Raw genomic sequence first — 22240 nt, 5'->3', positions numbered from 1 at the left:
CTTTCCACTTTCAAGGGACTTCTGCCCCCAAAACTAACTTTTGCAGTTTTAGGTCTTTTTCTCAGACACTGATAAGCAGTTTATCCTTTGCCTCCAGAACACTCTGAAATGATTTCTGTCAGACTTTACTAGCCCCCATTTTCATACTCAATACTATTTCCCATCTCAAATTATGCCCCCCCAAACTAGTGTATCAAGATTTTTTTTCTTACTTATTTTGGCCCATGGGAAGGAATAACTTACCCATGTGTACAGGAGAAATATTGTTTTCTGTTTCTACCGAAGAAGAAAATAAGTACCCTGGAGCTTAAGAGAAGTAAAGATATACTTACTTGTAGTCATTAATCTAATTGAACACAAGTTACTTATTCAATTTCTCTAGCTCTCTTTGTTTATGGTTTAAATCCGATACACATCAACATTTTTCCAACATTAAGATATCGCAAAAACTGTTATATTTTCCAGAAATCCATTTTAGTCAAAAAGCAATGTTAAACCAAGTTATGAAGAGAGAGCTCACATGACCACAATACATCCATTTTATGTACATGAAATCTATTGACTCAATAATTCAATTCAGAAGCTCTATTAGATGCTTGTCATAGTCAAGAGATACTTATACCAGTAATTAGTTATGGAATATATTTAGACTCTGGGATTTATGCTGATGTGCACTGGGTCTAGAAAAGCAATTGGCACAGAAGAACTGTGAGGCCCAGGATCCGAAGCCAATCGTGACATCAGGAAACACAAGCAAGAGCACAAGTAGCATAGGAAAAAACATCCCGTAGGTACTGTGGCTCCATGTACGGAGCCCGGGGTGTTAGCGGAGAGAAGGTCTAGAGCAAGGTAAATAAGCCAATATTATGTCTGGAGATATACACAGGCAAATGTAGGCTCCTTACACTCGGGCAGAGGTGATGAAGGGGGTCCAGGGGAGAACTATGGACCAAGTGACAAAGTGGAGCAGCCAGGGTACAGGATCTGGGCAATAATAATGTAAAAGGCTGTCCTGGGCCATAGTGGGAAGTATCTTAAAGTGATGGGAAAGAGTTCTGAACTGTGTGTGCTAATCCTCAGTCAGAGGTAGGATTCTTCAGATGAAAATGGCTAATTATTATGGATCTTCAGAAATCTCATTATTTCAGTACCCTACAGAGCTTTACCACTAAGACCAAATTCATCCTTATTACAGGTAACAGTTCCCATATTACTTCTCTAGTACTCCGTTACCTGGAAAGAGATGGTCATTATCTTCTCTGTATTACTGAATGAAAAAGCAATATAGAGAATGATGCCCATGGTCATGAGCTCATATTTTCTTACTCACAGTCTTTTACTTTTCCCACTGTCTTGACTCCCTGTTTCTACTGGCAAACAGAGCAGAGAAATTACATAATTACCTGGGTAATTTAGACCAGAAGAGGGGGAGAAAAAAAAGGTGATTCCTATGAATTACATGAGGTCTTTCGAATTTTTCCTGAACATGAAATACTTTTGCTTTTTCCTTTTCTCTTATTCTCAGTGACCTCAGCCAGACACATACATCTCTCTTTATGGAGAATGATTAACATGGACTCAACTAGGGAGAAATCAAATTATACAGTTAATAAACACTAAAGCTTCAATCCATGCTAAGTGACAATGCAGCACCAGGGAAAATTAATTACTACATTTTAGAGTGAGAGGAGTCAAACACATCAGATTTGAGTTTAGCCTTAGGATGCACAGTAAATTTTAGTTCTTCTATGACTGAATTTTTTAAAGCACGAGGGTACTCAAAATCATGTGGCTATTTTCTATAACGGTAAGTGACTTTTTTTAGTAGTCTAATTAGATTTAATTCTTAGGTTGCTTGGATTTTTGTAGGAATCTTTCCAGATTCGTTGTGTAAATTCACAAGTCATTCCCTTGATTCTAACTATGAGCAACCACTGGTGAAAATTTATTAAAATTACTCCTTTTCACAAGAGTGTTTAAGTGATTTTGATACTGCTAAAGAGATTCTCCAAGTGCCCTGATGCTGAGAATTTATTCATAACCATTGTCAAATACAGCATAGTGTAGTATTTAAGAACTAAAATGAGTAGTTGTCAGTGGAGGCAGATTTTTAGCAGGAGAGCATAAACTAGTCATTTGTAGGCTTAAAATTATAGTGTATTTTTCTAAGTTATTTCACATGAACTTCAGAAGTTCACATTCCCCTGTCCATTTAAGTGGCCCCGAATAAACTGAGGCAACAAAATCATATCAAGCGTGATCTTTAGTCTCTCTCTACTCATATAATCACAGAATCATTGTGAGGGAAGAGACTGTACAAGTTTTGAATACAGCCCTTCACTCTTAAAGGGCCATCGAACCTTTGCTTGAAAACCACTAGCTCTAGGACTTCATTATGTTATGCAGAACACTACCCATTCTATTTGGGTGCACTTCTAATCCTTTGAGGCTGATCAGCTTTAACTTCCAGTTAAATTCATCAGCTTGGATCTTGGACTGCCACCCTCAAGTTAACCATAAATGGTGAGTCTTATCACTCTGACTTTTGATACTTCTTTAACCATTTGAAGACAATTATAAGGGTCCCTCTCATTCTTTTCCAGATAATTCAACCCAAATTCCTCTCAAGTTTCCTCACAACTTGATTTTTAGTTCCCACAACAACCCTGGACACAGTGTCAGGATGCAGTTTTATCAGTGTCTGTTTTCAGACGCAAAGCCCAAAACAAACAGGCTGATCATAAAGCTATAAAGATCCCTTAGGTGTATGAGAACCCTAGACGTCAACAGCTCCTTATGTTCACTGCAGGAAAATAGCTGGTCATTTTCTTATTCCTTTATTGAAGTAGCTTAACAAAAATCTACCTGTAACTTAAAATTATACCACAATGTTTTTCTCTGTGATTTCCAATTTCATATTGGACATGCTAACATACATAAATTAAATGGCCCCCTGGCTTATGACTCTGCACAACCACTTTGGGAGGGGGAATTATTAAGCTATTCCTTCTCACAGGACTTCTCAAGTCATTTTTGTATACTCTTAAGAAGAGAATCATCAATAAATAGAAAAGAATATTCTGATAATGATGCATCCTTTTTATAGGCAAAGTGAAAAAAAATAAGTTGGAAGGAAGCAGATCCTTTAAATAGAACTAGGTTTGGGGGATGCTGCAGCAATATCAGCACTATTGCTAGAATGAACTATTATCTAAGGTACTACTGCTCCACTCTCATCTCTCCAACACTGCCCCCAAAATGATTGAACTGTTTCTTTCTTTCCCCGTATTTGTGCCTCCAACTTCTAATTCTGTCTTCCCTTACACTTCCAGGGAATATCCTCTCTTCCTAAAGGAGACTAAGAAACTAAGTGCTCTCTCTCTATGATGTGATGACAAGTATTTTTCTCTGTTTTTTAATGTTTTCTTCTAGACAGCGACCTTTCCACCAGTAGCCTCTTGGCCTTGTGTGTTAACAAAAGCTGCAAAGAGCACTTTGGAGGCAAACCAAATGAAATAGGTACATGTACTTAAAGGTGTTTTATTTAGACTTAGAGGTTTATTTATATTTGTCTCCACAAATTCTAAGCAGTATTGATCTATGTACTTGCCAGGATAAAACAAGACAAGAAACAAATCTTATCACTTAAAAAAAAAATTCCCTCATGAGGATAAAGTACAACTAAAATATCTTTAAAAGCTTCTTCATCCAAATGCATGGCAAATATAACTGTACTGTAAATGCAAGGTACAGTGAATTTTGGATTAGAGTCAACAAACCACCTAAGAGGACATGTCAAGGTCTTATGTAGTGCTGAGTAGGTTTCTGAACAGCATTTAGAAATTTTTAAAATAAGTTGTATGAATTCTGTGTCTGCCATTTTTTATTCTAGTACATTCTCCTAAAGAATACCAAGTATGGTGTTTTGGCAATGATCGATTAGGTGACCAAAAAAATTTTCTTAAGAGGCAATGAGGTCCAATAAGAAGGCATGAAGTCAGTTTTGAAATCTAGTTTTATCCTTAATAAAAAATAACTTGATAGAGTTATAAATGCACTCAGTTTCATTTTTTTTTCCTTCTGTTGAATAAGGGTAGTAATCCCTACCTCTTAAATGTTGTTGTAGCATATACTAGGTAATGAATACATAAATTTTACCTCCTTTCTTCTTTGCAGTATGTATGGCCTCAAATTTAACAATAAGTTGCAGAATTCATAATGGATTGGGAGACATTTATCTTCAAAATGAAAAGACTTATAGAGATTTATAGAGAAAATTTCTATTGATTAGTATTTCATTTCATCTCCGATTATGGTCATTCTCCATAACTGAAAAATTACTATGACGTCCATCATCAATAACATTAACATGGCTCATTCTCTATCTTGCTACCATTTTTTGGTCATTTTTTCTCACAGACTGCTCTCTTCCAAGAGAATGAACAAAGGAAAGAACATTAGACTTTATTAGCATCTCTGGTAACAAATTTAACGGAGACATTTTGAACTATGGATCAAAGTGAGATCAGGCTCCCAGTGCAGTCCTTGACAAGCTAAAATCTGTGGAGGCAAGCACAGATGCTATCCAAGTCAGAATTCCTGACCTTGGGAAAATGACAGTGTCAGGACTGGGGGTGGGCTGCACAGGTAGTTGGGAAAATGCCTGGCAGTAATAGTGGGGAACTATTAGAGGACATTTCAGTGTTCCTTAAATGTTTCCAAGCCTTCGATATCATCAGCACCTGTGTGCCTCCATGCCAATTAAAAATCCACAGAATGTCCTTTATAAACAGAGGAAATGGTGGCCTTCAGGTGAGTGCTAAAACAGCAATAACATAGTCTCTTGAAATAGCTAACCTGCTCTTTGCCTCACTAAACCCCTAGAGTGAATGCAGATCGCTGTTCAAAGCTCTTAGACAGGAAAGGAACATTCACAAGATGGGAAGAGATACCTGCAGGGAAGGAACAAACGGGAAGTAAGAAAACAGCAGGAAAAGCTGCCTGAAGAGGTTTCAGCACATGGAAAACTATAAAGTCAGTAAGAAGTTGATCTTTCATTGTTGTAACCAACTGAGAAAATTCTGCCTCTAGCATCTGCTAGTAAGGGTGTGAAAGAGAGAAGACTCATTTTGCCAAACTTAGATCCTACTCATAGCTGATGAATCCTAACTTTAGAAGGTTAAAAAAAATAAAAATTAGGACTTTCGAGCCTGAAGGTCCGATTAACTTTAACATTAGCACAGAGGCTTCCTTATTGAATTATTTTCCCGTTCTTCTTTTCCTTCCCTTTCTTTCTCCTCCCCTCCTTCCTTCTCTTTCAGAACATTAGAAGGATCACCTTAAAACAAAATTCTCTACTGTTCAGAAGCAAACTTTCTCCTTCAGCTGAGAGTTAACATGAGTTTTTTGAGCAGCAACAGTGACTGTACTTGGGGCTTCACATCCTCCTTTACCCGTAAGAAGAAAGCAATTAACGAAGATAATATTGCTATTCATATACATATATAAAGAAGTACCAGGTATAACATTGTAGTGCTGAAAAAGGAATGGAGTTAATCAGGAAAAGCTTCTTAGGAGGAGTAGCCCAGAGTATTAATTTCAATGCAGAGAGATATACAGGATGTTAATAGGAGGTATTGAGGAGGATTTTATTAAAATGCTATTTCGCAGCAATGCTCAGAATGCAGAAAGTGCAGACCTATTGTGAGGTAACATAAAACATTTATCTGGACTAAGAAGGCAGTCAGGATAAGATTTGGAAAAGTGAAATAATGGCCTTTGTTGGACCACAGACATGAGAAACTTGTTTTCAGTCAAGAAACAGTGAAAATATATAATAGCAATGAAATTTAAACATTTTATATTAAATCTTTAGTGAATCTTTCTATATACTGAGAAGAAACACATTTTGTGTTTAAAATCTAAATTTTAACAACCCGAATTCCATCAGACTTCCCTCATCTGTTTTTAGAGCAACGGTTGTAATGTTTTCCACACTCACAGAAATATTTGTAAAAATATTTTCTTGAATAATTAATGACAAGAACTAAGAACTGGAGTTAACACCAGCTATGGTGTTTTATTGAATTATGACCCATAATCATCCAAATCCCAAAGTTGCCCATAGTTGAAGACTCTAAAAGAAAGTGAGGGCACGGATGTATATTTGATACCCCATCTACTTCCCTTAAGTTCACCATATAGCAAGATGAATCACATCTTTGGATTTTGGAGTTGGTAGGTAGGAACTTCTTTATGTTCTGGGCTGCATTCCTACATATGCAAGATTCATTCAACCTGTTAAATAAAGCGCATTTGTAATTTTTCTTATCTTCTCAAATCTATATTTGCTCAACTTCTTCTTCTTGGCATCTTGAACAATATAATTTGCTGCCACTGATTTTCATATGTTACCAGGATAAATTTACCAGTGCGGTTTTTATATGTAGATTTGCATAGATCTATGCATATCCTAACAAAAGAACACAGCTATATTTAGGGCTAGAATATTAAGTTCACCAGAAGGAAACGAGGCATGGATGATGATAATTTTTAAAAATTTTTCAGCATTTCCTATTAATGGGTATCCATATTTAGATATTGGCAATAAGATATAGAATGATGCTTTCTGGTGTTATTTTAAACTGTGACCCAGTGTATATTGGCTGTAAATAAATAAGAGTTCATTGAAAAAAAGTGATTCTTGGTGTCAGATATAGCCTTCCCCACTATTCCAACTCCTGCATCATTGGCTAATACAGAATATCATTCAATCCCACGCTCTCCTAACTACTTCTTTGAGTCCTAACAACTAAATATGTATGCCTTTTTTTCTTTTTAGAGAGAGAGAAAGAGCAGGGCAGGGTAGGGGGGAATAGGGAGCCCTGTCAGGGCTCAGTCTCAGAACCTGAGATCATGACCTGAGCCACAATCAAGAGTAGGACGCTTAACCGACTAAGCCACCCAGGCGCCCCAAAATGTGCATGCTTTTATTAATATATTTTGACCTCCCAGAGCACTTTTGTTCTTAAAATTTGCTTCTTTCCATTAAATGTGCTTGCTGGCATTCCTCCAATATCATCACCAGAAGCATGTTTTAGAGTAAGGAGAGGAGAATGCTGACTTGTTCCCATTCTTCCTCTGACTGCTGAAAACAGCGGTTTGGGTCCTGCCTCCCTCAACCCTTGTAGAACTCAGGACAATAGTCTGGGGTGAATAAGGTCAAGCATTTGAATTTTATAGCATAAGTCATTCATTACCTCCATAATGACTATTGCTTAAAACAGCACCCATACTGGTCTCCATCATGTTTCCTGCACTGTCCCACCCCAATCCTGCAGCAGACTAACATTTATTGCAACACCTCTTGGTTCATGCTTGACAATGCTGACATCCTGTTGTTGATCAAAAATCTTTCAATGAGCTGGGATGTTTGTTCTGGCATTTAAGTCCCTGCTCAGTCCAGCCCCAAATTAAGATCTTCCCAAAGCCATTTTATACTGCGCCTTCTCACAAACTCTCATCTCATAAAATTAAGGCTACTGAAATACACAAGTTCTTAAATATACAAATACTCATAGCTCTGCAATTTTGATTATTTGGGCCCTCCACTTAAAATGGTCTCCCCCTCCAGGCTGTGAGCCTATGTAAGCCTGGCCTTTTTTCAGGCCCCAGATAGAGTTCCCATCTCCAGGAGGCTGTCCCACCAGAGCACACAGGCAGTACACCCTCCAAAGTCCTGTGCATAGACTGTCCACACCTCCCTTCAGGTACTTATCAAATGCTTCCTTGTACTGCTATATTTCATCTTTATACCTTGTCCTCAAAAAGAGACAATAAGCCCCATAATGTTAGGGATCACATCTTCTATCACTTCACATCTTTATGGCTTTGCGTATAGTATATGAATAATTTATTATGTGCTTGCAACTATGCTGCTGACTGTAACCTCTGATAGTAACTAAGCAGTCTAGAAATGAGAAAGTATCCATTTTCAATATTATTATTCCAAAAGAACTAAGTCATAGAAAACTCCAAGAATCTAAGAAAACATTTCAGGTTTTTTAAACTGCAACTCAAAATTTCTCTCCCACCCTTCACTTTCTAATCTCTGCAATAGATTCTCCATTGCTTACTCTTAGAACAGATATATGCATCTATGCTCTTCTTCAAATGCCATAAAATTGTGAAAGTAAATTTTAGCTTTTTATTGAAATTTCGAGATGTTACTAGTATCTTTTTCTCATTTGCTTGTCAACCTTTTTTTTTTTAAGCAAATGCTTATTATTTGTTGAGCAATTAGGGTTCTTGTGTTGACCTGACTGCATATAGCCCCTGTCAGAAACAACTTTTTAGTGCTAATAACAGCTTTCATGTAACACATCAGACCCTGTTATTTTGAAAATTGACATGACCGATAATGGGGTCCTTCAATCTGAACTTTTTGGAGACTTACTAAGAAAAGTGAATAAATACATTGATACAAAGGGGGGTTTTGTTACTGTACTGATCTGAACATATAATTATGAAAGTTTTCTTTAGATTTAAAACTTTTAAAATCTTACAATTATGAGACCATTTTGTATGTTTTTCAATATGAATACATGCAGAATTCACAAGATTTGGTTTATAGTTTTCTCTCTTATTTTGTGCTATCAAGACTTGTTCTTTGTCTCAAAAGTTCTTATAATTTTGAGCTCAAACTTACAAAATATGTGGGAATTAAATAACCTATTGATTATGCATGGAGCAGATCACACAGAAATTTCTGTTGCATTAAAAGGGAACTTCAAGACATTTCTATTGTCTGTTTTACAACAAGGAATTTATATTTTGTGGTTAAAATAATGCACACATGCACATCAAAAACAAAGTTCTTTGTTTAAATGTCTACAGGAAGATAAATGAGAATATGAGATTTATATATATATATACATATGTATGAGAATATAAGAATATAAGATGATGCCAGTTAATGATTGCTGGTTGAAGATATGCACTTACTTACATTTTTATCCCTAAACTCCTCTATAGTAATATTAAAGAATAAAAAAAATATAAACTAACAGTAAAAGAAAATAGGAGAAGGGAAAAAAGGACAAGAAGTATCAGCAGTTTTCAGAAGATAGAAAGTAGATGGAGGATTGGCAAGTGACTTAGCAGAGTAGAAAAGCCTAAAGTTTATGGGTTCCAATGTACAGATTTGATCTATAAAGCCCTTCAAAAGTCAGGATTTAGAAGTAGCCAAAGTGTGTGGGGCAAAGGACTGAAAACGAGAATGGACTGAATAATCTGTTCAAAGAGAATTTAGACTGCCCCAGGTTCTTCCTTTAATTTATACAGCCAGGTTTCTCCTCTGGACAAGTGAGACTCTTGAGACACAGCAAGTATGGGCTAAATTTCTGAACACATGAGAATTAACTTAAAGGCTGCATACTGGGGGAAAAAAGTTCACACAATGTAGCAAAACCAGCAATTCCTTCCCAGTTCAACCCAAGCATTCTGTGGTCTGGTGCCTACCCTATGCCATTTGTAGGCTAGAAGACCCAGAACAAAGTTCTACAGATCCATACAGATCTAGCATTTGGAAGGCACTGCCCAGTCATCGTATGTGAAGGATACTAGCTGACTACCTCACTAATGCATAATAACTGCCACTCAAGCTTTACTTTCTCTTCTTGGATATGAAAGAACAACCAGGGATCCCCAAACTTCTAAGGAAAGACTCCCAACAGGAAAGTCAAAGACAAAATTAAATGTAACAAAAAATCTTCAGAGCATTCCAACCAGCTGTTCCCTCTGCTGGGAATGTTCTTCCCCATCTTTGCTCTATTCACTCCTATACTTTATTCAGGATTCTCTCTCTCTTTTTTAAAGATTTGATTATTTATTTGAGAGAGAGCACAGCAGGAAGGGGAGAGGGACCAAGGGAGAAGCAGACTCCCCACTGAGCAGGGAGCCCTGGGATCATGACCTGAGCCAAGGCAGACACTTAACCCACTGAACCACCCAGGCACCCCATCCAGGACTCTGTTAACACAAAATAATAGGAGATTTTTTTTTTAACCATTATATTTAAATAGCATTACATTCCCCCCATGACTCAATTCTCAGTTATCCTGTTTCTTTACTTGAATTTATTTTTGTCCATATGTTAATTCCTATACTGATATTTTTATGTATTTATGTATTTGTTGTTCATTTTCGCTACTGCATGATGAAGACTCAAAGGCAGGAATGTTGCATATGACACATAGTAGAGGCTTGATAATTATTTTATTATTATTTACTTATTTATCTACTTATTTGTTTAGTAAAAATAATTAACTCAAATAAATCAAAACCAATGTGGGAAGCACAATTTTTAAAAAATAATAATTCAGAAAACTAAGAAAAGTTATAGCCCAGAAACAAAAAATATTAGCTATGCAAAAGCAATGATTAGAGAAGAATAATTAACTCTTAAAAATTCAAAATATTAAAAATAAAATATATAGTTCAATATAACACTGTGAGGAGTTGGTAAAGAAAATCTCCAAAAGAGTCAAGAGAAATGTAAGATATGAACAATGGGAAAGAAAAATAAGAATGTAAGAGGTCAATCCTGGAAGTCAAATGTCTGACTAAGAGAAATTTCTATAGTAACAGAAAAAGTAGAGAGGAGGTAACAATTTAAGATAAAATGCAAGAATGTTTTCTGGAATGGAAGGAACAGTCTCATGATTGAAAGGCCCTCCAAGTGCTCTACAAACTAAATGAAAAAAAAAGCCATCAAAGTACTGCTTATAGAACTTCAGAATCTGAAGCTACAAGAGGATTTTCTACTTATGTAAACTTCAAAAATATCATATGGAGCCAAAATAAGTTAGAGGGTATACACATTTTACACATTTTATTTTATTTTTTTCATTTTAAATGTATTATTTGAGTATAGTTGATCCACAATATTACATTAGTTTCAGGGGTGTGATATAGTGATTCAACATCTCTACACATTATGCTATGCTCACCGCAAGTGTAACTACCATCTGTCACCATACAATGCTATTACAATACCATTGATTATATTGCCTATATTGTACCTTTTACTCCCATGACTTATTCACTCCATAACCGGAAGCCTGTATCTCCCACTCCCCTTCACCCATTTTGCCCATCCCACCCATCCCCCTCCCCTCGGGCAACCATCAGTTCTCTGTATTTACAAGTCTGATTCTGCTTTTTGTTTTTTTGTTTATTCATTTATTTTGGTTTTTTTAGGTTTCACATGAGTGAATATACACATTTTAAAACCTAAAAACAATATTTTATGTTATTAATGAATATGTAAACTATAAAAAACTTTCATGAGACTATTAATCCAAAATCATGATAGTAATTATCTATGGAGGAAGAGAGAGGGAAATAATATTTAGGAGGAGTACAGAGGCAGCATTATTTATCTGTATAAAATTTTATGAAAAGAATGACAGCAAGCAAATGTAGCATCAGATTTAATGAGGCTGAATGATGGGTATAATGATATTGCTGTAATACCCTCTACACTTTTCAATGTTTTTGAAATATTTCACTATTGAAAACAAAATAATGTAAGAGAACAGAAAAAAGAAAACAGGTTATATTAAAAATTGCAGGAAACAAAATGGTATCAAGTTTCTTAACTTTATAGTAGAAACAAGAAGATAATGGAGAAATATTCACCCACTCTGAGAGGAAATCATCTTCAACCAAGAAGCATATATCCAGCCAAAATATCAATCAATTAATATAAAAGCTGAATGAAAACACATAAGGCTTAGCATCATTCACCTATTCTTAGGAAACCAGTGAATTTTGTACTCTGCAAAACAAGGGAGAAAACCTAGTAAGAGACATGAGAGCTGTTAAGAAAAATTGCACTGGACAATTGTTAAAAATGGCAAGACAGGTTTTCTTAATTGCTGTAGTAGGGAAGAGAAATGTCAGTATAGAACTGAGCTCAACCCCAAGTTAAACAGGCAAGAGAGATTTTATTTATGACTGTCACAACAAGAGAGAGAACTTAAAATCAATTCCACTAAAACAAAAGTTGGGAGGATTTGTAAAGGCTGGGCTGAGCTAATGGAAAAGTACCCAAGGACATTGTGGGGGAGGTTAGTCAATGTGATTAGGCCATCTGTGTTTGTTAATTGTTGCTTCTCAGGGTTAGGCTTCTACCCATCCACAGAGACTGAGAGATGATGATGCTATCTTCCTTGACAATTAGATTTCAAAGAAATGGCTTCCAGGGCCTTGGAGAAAGACATTCCTAAGCTTTAGAAAATTTACATCTTGAAGGAGCAAAGGAAGAATTTATAATTGCAAGTTTTCTAAAGAAAATGCTCTAAGGAAAGTGAGGTCAAGGGCTGTACTCAGGAAGAAACCTGTTTAGTCAAACAGGGGAATGTTAAGGTCATCTTAGTCAAATACAGGAAACTGGGGATCCACATAAGAGAGAACTGATGATATTAAGTGAAGCCCCATGTCCAAATTTATGCATCAGTTACACAGAGACTGATGAGAGCAGAAGACTGTGGGATTCCAGTTCAGAGGCCCCCAGGAAAAAACAGACAAAAAAGGAACTGATTGGTCCTAAAGTGTTAGACCATGTAGAAGTTAATACTGAATGAGTTTTTACAGTTCCGTTGGTCAGTTTAAAAAGAATTAGTCATAGAAAGAGTACAGAAAGGTAGTGAAAAATATGCCACAAAAAAGTAAAGAAATCAATAACAGATAACTGGAAAATCCCCAAATACTCGATAATTAAAGGTACATTTCTAAATAACACATGGATCAAAAAAGAAATCTCAAGAGAAGTTAAAACTTATTTTTAATAAATTAAATGAAAATACAACATATCAAACTATGCAGTGCAATGAAAGCAGTGCTTAGAAGGAAATTTATAGAATTGAATGTTTATATTAGAAAAAGAAGAAAGATCTAAAATCAATAACCAAGCTTCTATCTTAAGGTACTGGAAAAAGCAGGGCAAATTAAAACCAGAGTAAACTGAAAGAAAAGAAATAATAAAAATTAAAGCAGAAATAAAATTCAGAACAGAAAAACAATGGAGAAAATCAATTAAATCAAAAACTGGTTCTTTAGGGGTGTCTGGGTGGCTCAGTCATTAAGCATCTGCCTTTGGCTCAGGTCATAATCCCAGGGTCCTGGGATCCAGCCCTGCATCAGGCTCCCTGCTTAACGGGAAGCCTGCTTCCCCCTCTCCCCACCCTGCCCCCGCTTGTGTTCCCTCTCTTGCTGTGTCTCTCTCTGTCAAATAAATAAAATCTTAAAAAAAAAAAGCTGGTTCTTTAAAAAGATCAATAAAATTGATAAGCCTTTAGCCATGCTAAGAAAAAATTAGAGAAGACACCAATTACTAATATCAGAAATGGAAGAGGGGGCATCACTACAGATCCCATGAACACTGAAAGGGTAATAAAGGAATATTATTAACAACTCTATGCCCACAAATTTAATAACCTAGTTAACCTAGACAAATTCCTTCAAAGACACAATCTACCAAAACTCACACAAGAAGAAATAGACAATTTTAATAGGCCTATATCTATTAAAGCAATTGAATCAATAATTAATAACTTTCCAAAACAGAAAATATAAGGCCCAAATGGGTTCACTGGTAAATCTACCAAACATTTAAGAAATCATACCACTTTCCACAATCTCTTCCATAAGATAGAAGCAGATGGAAAACTTTCTAAATCATTCCATGAAGCAAGCATTAATCTAATACCCAAACCAGACACAGATGTTACAGGAAGAGAAAACTACAGATCAATATCTCTTATAAATATAGATGCGAATATCCTCAACAAAATATTAGCAAAAAGAATCCAACAATGTACAAAAAGAATTACACACCACAACCAAGAGGGATTTATGTCAGATGTACAAGACTGGTTCAGCATTCAAAAACCAATTAATGTAATCAAAAAAGTTTAGACACTTTTTGTTTGGCCATTTGCAGGTAGCTCCACCCACAGGTTTGCTTTTAAGATTTATCGGGCCTGAGCCAGAAACTAGTCTGCTGTATCTCCCAGGTTGCAAGAGATACTTTGAAGCCTTTGTCAATAGGCTGGCAAGAAAGAGAATTTACTTGCTCCCTCCATGGAGATCATGTGACTCATACCATAGTTTACTCCAGAGGAATCATCCTTCCAATCTCCAAACCCCCTGGCCACTTCAGCTGAATCCTTTCAGGCATTCGGCGTGAGCAAGTGTTCAAGGTCACAAAACCTGATTTAAGATATTTTCTATGCAGGATCTGCCTAGTTAATCCAGCACCTAGTTTTGGGAGTGAGGATATTTGGTATTTATTATCTTGTAGCACTACCACTGAGAATGAAATAATTCCATTTTCTCCCACTGACCCTCTCTGTTAGGATTGATCTTCTCTTGACTTGCTGTGTAACAGAATGTGTTTACTGTATTCCTTTTAGTCATTCTCCTTCTGGAAGAAAACATGTGTCTATGTGCTATTAATAGCTCCATGCTTGTGTATGTGATTATAAGCTCTCTAAGTGCAGAAATCTACCTTCTATTCCATTTATAGCTACCCATTACCTAACATGCTGAACTTCATCTAAAGAGTTGTTGACTTATTATCTCCACCCTGGAAGAATTTGCTAATATTTCCTAAGAAATATTATGACCAAGTAATATTATGTTTTATTGAGTAAAAATCTTACAAATTTTAGCGTTAGTCACATTATGTTAAAGTTTGCCAAATTGAAATACAACTTTAATATTTAAATGTGTAAAAGGTAAATATTCTGAGGTTGAAAAAGTAGCTGATTTAAAATAAGATGAACTTCACATGATTAAACAGTTTAAATCATTCCTTTTGTAATATTTTAAGTCCCCACAAGTAAGGACTCTTCAGTGCTACAATTAATGTCAATCATTGATAATTTTACTAATAAATATTTTTATTTATATTATTGTAGTCAGGCAAACCTCATAAACGGAATCTATAGGTACATAACTTTCAAGTGGAACTAATAGTTTTACTTGGGATGCTTCCTTTCTGTCCATAAAATGGTGAGGGGGTGGGAAACCCACATTTCCAATTGGAAAACTCCAAGTCAGTCCCAAATAAGCTGACTAACATTTATAAAGTAATTCTCATCCTTATAAATTGCCTTCTTGCAGGAAACAGACCTTATCCTGACTTTTAATATTTCAATGCACCGATCTTGGTGGATGGAGAATGGACCAGGATGTACGGTGACATCAGTGACACCTGCACCAGACTGGGCCCCAGAAGACCATCGCTACATCACGGTCTCAGGGTGTTTTCTGGAGTACCAGTACATAGAAGTGGCTCATAGTTCCCTCCAGATTGTCCTCGCAGTAAGTGTTGACCACCAACCACTCCTTCTAGTGTTTCTGGAATTGTTTTATTTCCATGCAAATTTAGTGCACACAAATGGAATCTGTGGATAAAGTGTGGCTATTTGCTTTTTTCTAATTAATGCGTCTTTCTATAGGGATTTGTTAAGTTAAACCAGGGCATAGTAAAAGGTCATCAGTCAGTAAATCAGTAAATAGGCTTTGGTATCTTCAGCATTTTATGTAAGAAATCCAACCAGTCAAATTTTGATCATTTGGCTTTTGGTAAATAAGACCTATCCAAAGATTCCTGCAAAAAGATCAGAGAGTCTTCACAACTAACATGCTATGATGCCTAAATTTATAAGATTTCATAGATATTTTCCCCCTATGGCTTCTTTCTGTCTGTGCTGCTAGCCCTGGGAATTCTCCTGTCTGCTCGTATTCTTCTTCCTAGACTTTCCCAAAGTGCTATTAATAGCACTGCATAACAATGCATCACCTTCTATCATTTCTCTTCTTTTTCAAAACAATTCAGCTTTTCATAAATTCTACTTCTAGGACTATCATGCCTCCATTTATCATAGTATTAAACTGAAAAAGAATCCTCCCTCTACCAGGGGGCAGTAGGAGTTATAAATGATTCCTTTGTATTTGTATCCAGTATTTATAGAACATATTTGTAATATATGTCTGTTATATAGAACATATTATTTTATGGGGTGCCTGAGTGGCTCAATTGGTTGAGCATCCCACTCTTGATTTCAGCTCAGGTCATGATCTTGGGGTCATGGGATCGAGCCCTGAGTAAGGCTACTTGCTAAGCAGTGAGTCTGCTGGGGGTTCTCTCTCTCTCCCTCTCCCTCTGCTCCTCCCCTGACTCGTGCACTCTCTCTCTCTAATAAATAAATCTTTTTAAAAAACATTATGTTGTATCATTATGACAAAGAGATAAACAAACACATCCTTTCTCAAGGACTTTTACTAAGCCTAAATGCATAATTTTATAGGACTTATAAAGGCAACTTTATTATACATGTCTCCATTTATTTCTTATATATCCTATATGTACAGATCTACATATATTTTTCTTAGACTCCATGTAGATCTGAAACTGCTATGCATAGCCTTAAGATTGCTAATGACAAATAATGCAAATAGAATCTGCTTTTCGAGTCTTTCTTCAGTTAATTACTTTGGGAGTGATGTTAACTCACAATTCTTAAATAACAAGACATAACACGTTCTGGATAGAATGGCATCAATTAGTTCACATAAAATTCTTCTGGAACTAATAAAACCATATGAATGTATATGTATTAGATTATATAACTAATAGATAGTTATTAGATATTTTTAATGAAGAATGTATATATACATGCACATGTACATATACATACACACACATAAATTACAGTAGGCTAAGTATTCTGTGCTAGTAAACATTAACAAATCATTGTGACTAAAAATCATAAAGGTTTATTCTTATGGATCAGTAGAAAGTTCTGTCAATCACTGTCACTAAGAAAGCAAGGTTGGTGGAGAAGCCACCATCTCAGTCATCATGGGTTGCCATGCCAGAGAGCACAGATCTAGAGTATCTACATTGGCATAAAAATGCTTCTCCTTGGGAAGAGAAGCTCATTGTTCACAGTTCATTGTCTAGAACTAGTCACACAGTCCCACCCAACCACAAAATGGCCAAGAAGAAGGGAGAATGTAAATTTTGGGAGGTCAGCATAAATTATTTCCACAATATTTGAATTATGTTTTGGCTAAAGCATTGAGTGATCTCCTTGAATATGTGCAACCTAAGACACTTCTTTTTTTTTTTTTTTAAAGACACATTTATTCAGCATCATGATCAGACTATTACATTTAGCAATCAACAGCATGGGTGCAAAAAAAAAATCTACATTAAAACCCTTTGTTGGAATGCTTTACACTTTCCACAGAACAGAAACTAAAATAACCTGTTATACAATTAGTCACAAATACAGTCCTCGAGTTTTTTGCCCATACACATGAGTATTGTCTAAAACATGTCTTCTTTGTAGCAGCTAGGCCCTGCCACCACTGGGCTTGGCTGAGTTCACAAATCTGTTGTAACCTGTAGCTTCCCTGTCACTTCCCTGGCTCTCCTCTCCTGCTAAGCTTTGTTTCCTGGCAGTAATTAAAACCTTCGGCCACTGCCATAGCTACTGCTGCTGCTGGAACCACCATAGCCACCTTGGTTTCGTGGTTTGGCAAAGTATTGACCTCCACCACCATAGGGGCCAGAGCTTCTGCCTCCAAAATTTCCTCCTTTCATGGGTCCAAAATTTGAGGATTGATTGTTGTAATTGCCAAAATCATTATAGCTTCCGCCACCTCCAGAGTTGCTTCCATCATTACCAAATCCGTTATCGTCATCCCACTGCCACCATACCCACCACTGCCTCAACTGCCACCAAAGCCACCTCGACCACTGAAGTTCCCTCCACGACCAAAGGTGTCATTCCCACCAAAACCACCTCCACGACCACCACCAAAGTTTCCAGAACCACTTCGACCTCTTTGGCTGGATGAAGCACTAGCCATCTCTTGCTTAGATAGGGCTTTCCTTACTTCACAGTTGTGGCCATTCACAGTATGGTATTTTTGAATGACAATCTTGTCTACAGAGTCACGGTCATCAAATGTTACAAAAGCAAAACCTCTCTTTTTGCCGCTGTCTGGGTCAGTCATGATCTCGATCACTTCAATTTTCCCATACTGTTCAAAATAATCTCTTAGGTGATGTTCTTCAGTGTCTTCTTTAATGCCACCAACAAAAATCTTTTTCACAGTTAAGTGGGCACCAGGTCTTTGAGAATCTTCTCTTGAGACAGCCCTCTTTGGTTCCACAACTCTTCCATCCACCTTGTGTGGCCTCGCGTTCATGGCTGCATCCACCTCCTCCACAGTGGCATACGTGACAAACCCAAAGCCTCTGGAGCACTTGGTGTTTGGATCTCTCATTACCACACAGTTCGTAAGCGTTCCCCATTGCTCAAAATGGCTCCTCAGACTCTCATCGGTTGTTTCAAAGCTCAAACCTCTGATGAAGAGCTTCCGCAGCTGTTCGGGCTCTTTGGGAGACTCTGACTTAGACATGACGGCGGTGGGAGGGGAGACTTTAACGATGCTTACTCTGCGGCGTCCACAGGCAGAAAGCCCTAAGACACTTCTTAACAAATACACCCCTCTGGGGCACCTGGGTGGCTCAGTCGTTAAGCAGCTGCCTTCGGCTCTGGTCATGGTCCCAGGGTCCTGGGATTGAGCCCCTCATCAGGCTCCCTGCTCCGCAGGAAGTCTGCTTTCCCCTCTCCCGTTCCCCCTGCTTGTGTTCCCTCTCTCTGTGTGTCTCTCTGTGTCAAATAAATAAATAAAATCTTAAAAAAAAAATACACCCTTCTACAATACTCTTAAACTCTAAAACTTCATTTTAATTATCTTGAAATAAAAATAAGTTAGATTTGATGGGATAGAAAAAGTCATTTCATTATTTAAAATCCGTTTGGATGAAGTATCCATTCTTACAAAGGAAAAATAAAGCGTTTCTGGCATTTGGGGACAGATAATGTGGTAGAGAGGGGTTTTATATAAAACATCCCCTCACTGGAAGTTCCTTTTTTACTGGACCCACACATTTTGGAAGACTTCCACTTGTATGTCAAGGATGCTGTCAGGTTGTAGTTTATGTGCATGGATAGTTATATGTGACTGTTTTAGAGAGTTAGTTGAATTAATGTGTGTATGTATAAACTATATTCATAGATTTATTATACCCACATAAAATTTTGGCACACAGGTATTTGCTAAAAAAAAAAAAAAAAAAAATACATAATGGACATGAGGCTGACATACTGCCCAAAGTAAAATCATCTGTAAATGCGAAGAGGCTAGAGTGCAAGGAAGATGGAAGGAGGGTCCCTAAGAACAGATGTGACTGCTAATTCAAGCTCCTGGCTCTCACTGCTGTCTACATTGTCCCTATTTGAGTAGAGAAATAGTTTGAGCGAACCATCACAGGATGTGGTCTCTTTACTTCTCCCCTTTCCACCTGTTCTTCCGCCCAGGAGGCATTTTTCTTTGGCAGTGCTGACTGTGGATCACCTGAGAGTCAGTTAGCAACAGTGTACCCAAGCCAGTTACTTGGAGAATTTTCAAAACTCTTTCTGTCTTTGCGCTTGCTGTTGTCTAGCCAGCCTCAAGGCTGAAAGCATCTGCTGTGCAGAAAACCTAGAATATCTTAACTAGAGTTTTAGAATGGAAACCAAAATGGGACTTTCTGTGAACAATTTACTCTGCCTACTAATTGGAAGCCTTCCAACTAGATTTTCCTATAGTCATTCTGATCACTTCTGTTGTCATGCTTAAGAGATGAAATGGTGTCTTGAATCTCTCCTCCTCCCCTTTTCATGTTACCCAAACCGCCCCCCCCCCCCCGCCCCACCCCAGACAATCCAACATTCAATTCAGTCGGATCCAGTGAACTCTTCCTGAGGGCTTGTCCCCTGCTGGCATTTGAGAAACAAATGACAGGATCCCTGACCTTGACGATGTCACAATAAAAAATAGGGCGAGGTTCCTCAGGATACAAACCATGTGCAAACAGGTACATTTTGGGGACGTGGTAGACAGAGAATACTGTTAGGGCAATTTCTGGTTTAATGTTGTCTTCTTAGCTCCACCCTGTTTTCTGTAAAGTCTGCTAAACTCCTGCTTCTCCTTGCTTCCACCCGTCTTTGAAGCTGCCCTCTCTTCCAGTATATCTCGCTTGGATCTGCTTTCCCAAGGGGCTGCTCGCCCAGCTACTGCTCTTGACTCACTCCAAATCTCTAGCTCATTTCCTCCAACTTCATTCAGCCTTTCTTTCACAGATTCCTGACCCCTGGCAATCCTGTCGCCCTATTTTTCGGTTTTCTGCCAATCAACTCCTAGCTGATTTGGAAATTAGCATCCACAAAGCCCACATTTGCATCGCACATACATAAGATATCTTCCATCTACAGCCAAAGGAAGACGAGTATAATATCCACACAATTGGGAAGAAGGGCTATTAATCACACAGCCTCCAGCAGAGCAGAGAGGACTGCCAGAACACCGTAATGATGAGCCAGGTGTGAGACTTCTAGTCTTCTCCTCCTTCAGCAGCATTTTCTTCTAGTTAGTATCAGATATCGCATTCAAAAGGAATACAGGTGTGCACAGCTTTAATAAAACCAACCAACAAACAAAAAAACAAAACAAAACAAAAAAACCCACACTTTCAAAATAGATCAAATAAATATGTATGGGAAAAGCCAGGGAGGAGATCAACTACAGAGATGGTGTTGTTCGCATTACAAAAGAATTAAGCCAATTTCTTCAAACCTGTGATTGCAACTGCCTGGTTTACAAAAATGTGTTCCACAGGAATTAAATCTTTTGATTTGTGTAACAGTCCTGTGAGGGCTGCAAAATGGGTTAAAATCCTTTCCCAAGCTGTCTCAGCTAGTAAATAAGGAGGATGGACATGCTGACCGAAGTTTTCCTCTGGTCCCAAGGATAGGAAATAGACTGCAGCCTGCATGCCAGCAACAGCTGGTGGGAAATGGATTCCTGAAACCCCCAAATTCAGAGTTCTTCAGTGGCAAAGAATGCCATGATTGATTAGCCATGTCTGCCATGGGTGAAGAGAATGGAGGTGTGTGTGCCTCATCTTTGTTAGACACACATTATACCTCACTTCCTGTGAGCAATAGGATGAACATGGAGGGTGTTTTACAAGGAAATGTAAATAAATAAGCTTTAAGGAAATGTAAATAAATAAGCTTTAAGGAAAAATATTTATAACAGTACTGAAGTAACTTTATATTTTAAAATATATGTTAGAGTTTCAAATAATACATTGGAAAAAACAAAAATTACATAATCCCTCTTTTTTCTGGTTACCTCCAGAGGACTAATATCTCTAAATTTAAGCTAAGCCTGTCCAACCAAAATTTCTGGGTTTGTTTTCCTTTATTTCCCTTACTTCCAACACACTTCTAAGTTCACAGCAGATCGATGATTAATAATTTTAGGATACCAGCAGAGGATACTGGTAAAAACGTTAATAAGCTTACTATTTTCTGCAACTATTAAAATTGGCTTAGAAACCATATACAAATTAGCAGGAACATCATAAATGACTTTAGAAAAGGTCTTAATACCTGGTGCACTGTTCATAGCTAAAAACAGGATCACTGTCAAGTTCATCCTTCCAATGTAGCTTACAACATTGCTATTAAAGTGGTAAATAGTAAATCTGAGTTGTGAACTTGCTTCATTTTGAAGGGATGAATGTTTTTTATTTGATTTTATTTATTTATTTTTGCAACATATTTATTTTATTTTATTTTATTATTATGTTCAATTAACCAGCATATAGTACATCATTAGTTTTTGATGTAGTGTTTCACGATTTGTTAGTTGCATATAACACCCAGTGCTCATCACCACATGTACCCTCCTTAATACCCATCATCTGGTTACCCCATCCACCCACCATCTCCCCTTCTGTAACCCTCAGTTTGGTTCCCAGAGTCCATAGTCTCTCATGGTTTGTCCCCCTCTCTGATTTCTTCCCATTCAATTTTCCCTCCCTTCCCCTGTGGTCTTCTGTGCTATTTCTTATGTTCCACGTATGAGTGAAACCATATGATAATTGTCTCTCTCTGCTTGACTTATTTCACTTAGCATAATCCCCTCCAGTTCTATCCATGTCAATGCAAATGGCGGGTATTCATCTTTCTGATGGCTAAGTAATATTCCATTGTAAATAGGAACCACATCTTCTTTGTCCATTCGACTTTTGAAGGGCATC

General features: G+C 37.2%; 1 protein-coding gene across 4 annotated transcripts in view; it reads left to right on the top strand.

Annotated features, from left to right (window-relative positions):
- The window catches only part of NKAIN2 (sodium/potassium transporting ATPase interacting 2), a 968072-nt gene that overhangs the window by 778725 nt on the left and 167107 nt on the right, over window positions 1-22240 (top strand). For all 4 annotated transcript variants that reach the window (XM_027603724.2, XM_027603723.2, XM_027603725.2 and 1 more), the window contains one exon: window positions 15190-15390. In XM_027603724.2, coding sequence (XP_027459525.1) covers window positions 15190-15390 — 201 coding nt within the window. The remainder of the gene's footprint in view (window positions 1-15189; window positions 15391-22240) is intronic.

Source organism: Zalophus californianus, chromosome 7 (assembly GCF_009762305.2).
Source record: "Zalophus californianus isolate mZalCal1 chromosome 7, mZalCal1.pri.v2, whole genome shotgun sequence".
NCBI classification, from domain to species: Eukaryota; Metazoa; Chordata; class Mammalia; order Carnivora; family Otariidae; genus Zalophus; species Zalophus californianus.
This window is presented reverse-complemented; position numbering and strand designations above follow the sequence as displayed.